The 4,156-nt window shown below is 42.9% G+C and overlaps 1 protein-coding gene across 1 annotated transcript in view; it reads left to right on the top strand.

The window, feature by feature from the left end:
* LOC103398932 (solute carrier family 12 member 2-like) overlaps positions 1 to 3,503 on the top strand; it is a 29,822-nt gene extending 26,319 nt beyond the window's left edge. The window contains exons 14-22 of the mRNA XM_025053890.1: positions 3 to 131; positions 206 to 312; positions 1,071 to 1,150; positions 1,231 to 1,374; positions 2,024 to 2,171; positions 2,283 to 2,369; positions 2,821 to 2,956; positions 3,046 to 3,113; positions 3,368 to 3,503. Coding sequence (XP_024909658.1) covers positions 3 to 131; positions 206 to 312; positions 1,071 to 1,150; positions 1,231 to 1,374; positions 2,024 to 2,171; positions 2,283 to 2,369; positions 2,821 to 2,956; positions 3,046 to 3,113; positions 3,368 to 3,503 — 1,035 coding nt within the window. The remainder of the gene's footprint in view (positions 1 to 2; positions 132 to 205; positions 313 to 1,070; positions 1,151 to 1,230; positions 1,375 to 2,023; positions 2,172 to 2,282; positions 2,370 to 2,820; positions 2,957 to 3,045; positions 3,114 to 3,367) is intronic.
* The last annotated feature ends 653 nt before the right edge of the window (positions 3,504 to 4,156 follow it).

The raw sequence follows: 4,156 nt of genomic DNA, 5'->3' as shown, positions 1-4,156 counted from the left end.
GACCGAACTACAAGGAGTTTTTCCAGGATCACGCTCGCTGTCAGCGCTGGCTCAACGCGAAGCGAATCAAGGCCTTCTACACCCCCGTGTTCTCCGACAACCTCAGACACGGAACGCAGCTCCTACTGCAGGTACGAACGATCTGAATGGGTGTTAAAGTGCTCAAGATTTTTCCGATTTGTTTAAACCGGATCTTGTTTCTCAGGCCGTTGGTTTGGGACGACTGAAGCCGAACACGTTGGTGATGGGTTTCAAGAACAACTGGAGGGAAGGCGACATGAGAGACTTGGAGATCTACATCAACACCATACAGTAAGGGTGGACGCATAGACTACGCGTGAACGTAGACCGTTGTACGGTTACACGTAAACAGCTACTGTCAAAGTTTGTCAAGACTTCAAATGTGTTTTTAAACACTATAAATATTTTATATCATCTTGTCATTTTTTTTACTTTTTTCTGACGACCCATATTTTAAAAGTCACGAACCTTTGCGACCCAAGTCAATAGACATTATTCGTAAACTCCTGGGGAACATGATGCGAGACGACCCAAAACAAACCAAAAAACACTCGCGACCCACGTGAGGGTTGCGACACAGTCTTTGCGAAACAACGGCCCAGATTTTCAAGGTTATACAAACAAAAGAATAAAGAAAATATTCTGTTGTGTTGTCGACTGATTTATCGCAATCAGTCATGAATAAAAGCGGTTACAAATTATCACGATTAATCGCGGGGACAACTAACAGCTAACCTGGGACACTCTGACAACCCTAATAAAATTATGTAATTTGCCTACAGACTATGCTAAATGATAGGATTTTTTTTAGCTTCATTCATTTTAAATACTTTTATGATATCTTTTAGAAAATTTAACGAAAGGGGCGTTAGCTTGTAGGACAGTAACATCAACACTACTATCAATTCACGCAGCTCCGTTAATGAACATTAAACAGATTTTTATACTCGCATCTTTGTCGTGTCAATGTTGGGTTTTGAGAGTTAGCTTCTCTCGTGACTTGTAACATATAAATGATTACAGGTTTGTTTGCTTGTTTTCTGTCGCAGTGACGCCTTCGACCTGCATTTCGGAGTCGTCCTCCTCCGTCTGCCGGAGGGACTGGACATTTCTCACATCCAGGGACAAGGTGCGTTGCACAACTGCACCTGTATGTCCAGCAGGTACCGCAGCATATTCACACACACTCTCTCACGTTTGTACCATCAGATGAGCTGCTGCTGTCCAATGAGAAGCCACCAGCCAGCAACAATAACCAGGTGGTGATATCAGTCAGTGAAGCCAAAGACTCAGACTCGGACTCCTGTCCTTCAAAAACCACCAGCAACCAGAGCAGCCCCCTCATCATTAGAGGTAACTGTCGGGAAAAACTAGCACACCTTCTAAACATATGGGAGTTTTTTTTCACTGTCCAACCAAGTAGCACTACTGGCACTTAATTATATTTCTGACACACAGACACACACAGAGAGCAGGTAACAATACGTTAGTGACTTTCCTAAAACTAATAGGGAGTAGATTTGCCTGGCTAAACTGACAGGGAGCCCAAGTACCATCAGTGGTACACAGCCTGCAGGTTGAGAGCCTCTGACCTAAAGCATGGTCAATACTGCAACATACTCTGGAGTATGTGAAGATATTTAACCTTAAACAGCTTAATGGAGGAGCCTTTGACCAAAGCATTGCAGTGGTGTCCAGTCATTCAGTGCGGCTGCTTTAACAACCTTACCAATAGTTACACTGGTTCAATCCAGTAGTAACACCTTGGACTTTCAGTTGTCGTGACTGCAAGTGCTCCTTTTTGTCCTCGTGTGATCCATTTACTTGGGTCGTTTATGTCGGTCGATTAGTCTACCAGATTTATTTAGGTTCCAAAATAAAATAATCAATTTAAACATTTAAAGAGTGAAGTTTTGACCATTGATGTGAAAAAAAAACACGAGAAAAATGATCAAATACTTCAAAGATGTCGTTATAACTAATTAAAGACTCGTTTGTTTTTGATACGTTTTTTTGTCCGACCCCGTGTTATTCCCAGGTCTGACTCTGCTGATTCCGTACCTGCTGACCAACAGGAGTAAGTGGGGCGACTGCCGGATCCGGGTTTTTGTCGGCGGGAAGATCAACCGCATTGACCACGATCGCAGAGTGTGAGCGAACAGTTAACAGTGAAACTCAATCCGTCACGGAAACATTGAGACTTGAGGGAAAACAAAAATGGAACTAAAGTCTATTATTGTCATTGTTCTGTCGTCCATCAGGATGGCCACGCTGCTCAACAGATTCAGGATCGACTTCTCCGACATCAACGTCCTTGGAGACATCAACACCAAACCAAAGAAAGACAAGTACAAACCAGACAAGTACAAACCAGACCAGTTAGCGCTAGTTAGACACCTTAGGGGTCTGCACAGGTACTGCAGGGACTTTATAAAACTTTTGGTTAATTAGATGTATTTCCATTACCGGGTCGCGGGGGCAGCAGTCTCCACGACCGCCACCCAAATCACACTGCACCATACCAACCCCCCCTAAACCTCCCTGTGGGTGGTGAGTCCACTGGAAGGTACCAACCGCCCTAACCGGGATTCAAACTTGCCCAGGAGGTGAACCCTGGGGTTCCACACCAATGACAGCGACATTGCTTCTGGGCCAAAGCGCCACCTATAGATGTATTCCCCTCCTGTAATTTCCACAAATTCAAACACCCTCAAATACACGTCACTTTAAACTTTTAAATGAAGCTATCGTTGATTTGATCGTATTTCTGTCACGAACGTCTTTGTCTCATTTGTGCAGTAAGCGGATCTTCAAGGGACTGATCGAGCCGTACCGGCTGAAGGAGGACGACATGGAGCAGGAGGCTGCGGAGAGGCTGAAGGCCCAAGAGCCGTGGAGGATCACCGACAACGAACTGGAACTATACAAGGCCAAGGTCGGTGGAGGTTTTTTTTGTAGTGCCGCACTCTGCTTGTACTCAACCATTCTGTTTCCGTTCACGTTTGTGCTGCGTGTGATTTCCAGACCAGCCGTCAGATCAGACTGAACGAGCTGCTGAAGGAACACTGCAGCAACGCCAAGCTCATCGTCATGTAAGAGTCTCACATCCATCCTGTCTGCTTGTGTTTGTCTCCGCTAGGGCCTTTTTCAAAAAGTTTCATCCCACAAACTTTGGACATTAACAGTTAAAGTCTTGAGTTTTGGGAATGATTGGTTTACAGAAGTATGTTTTGTATAATGGCCTCACAGATGTAGATAAAGGTGTGTAAGGGGGACCGAGACTCACCCCGATCATCAATGGTGCCAGCGGTAAATGACGATAACGTCCTTCCTCCCTCTGTTGAAGGACCATGCCGTTGGCGAGGAAGGGAACGGTGTCCAGCGCTCTGTACATGTCCTGGTTGGAAACTCTGTCCAGAGACGTCCCACCCATGTTGCTGGTCCGAGGAAACCACCAGAGCGTCCTGACCTTTTACTCCTAACACACACACTGTCACGTACAAATGTTCACGATCAAACTTTTGTGTCTACGATGGAACCGCTGCTGTCAAAGTGCTTTTAGGCCAGTTTTATTTTAAAGTAAAAAAAATGTAAGTCAAAGTGTCATCAGTCAATGTAGACACTGTTGTTTTGTTTTCTCAGTAACAGGCTGTAATTTGTTTTTGTTTTTTGTTTTTTTAAAGATTGTGAAGAATTAAAAAAAAAGTATATAGTAAATATAATATAGTAAATTAATTTGGAATTATTTGCAAGAAAATATGATGAACAGCATCTAGAGTCAGTTGTGGGTATTTTTTTTCACCTCTGTTTCGGGATTATTGTTATTGGATTGCATTTCTAATACGTCTAATTCGTATGTGCATTTAATCTGTCTCTAATCTGTATTTATTTTATTTTTATCCTATTGTTTGAGGATATTTTTCTTCTCTGGTCATGGTTTGCTAAATATAAGATTTTAGAATAAAATGTGGAATAAAATTGCAATTGTTTATTCATGTTTTTTGGGGGGGGGTTTTGTCAAAATGTTAAAAAAAATTGAGAAGCGCATATATTTCGTGTCATCCCAAAATAGTCACAGGGAGAAAGTCAACATCCTTTATACCTTCATATATAATAGTGATGGGAAGACCGACTC

This window comes from Cynoglossus semilaevis, unplaced genomic scaffold (assembly GCF_000523025.1).
Source record: "Cynoglossus semilaevis isolate Cse_v1.0 unplaced genomic scaffold, Cse_v1.0 scaffold2809, whole genome shotgun sequence".
Lineage (NCBI taxonomy): Eukaryota > Metazoa > Chordata > Actinopteri > Pleuronectiformes > Cynoglossidae > Cynoglossus > Cynoglossus semilaevis.
Note: the sequence above shows the minus strand (reverse complement) of the source record. Positions and strands in the feature narration are given on the sequence as shown.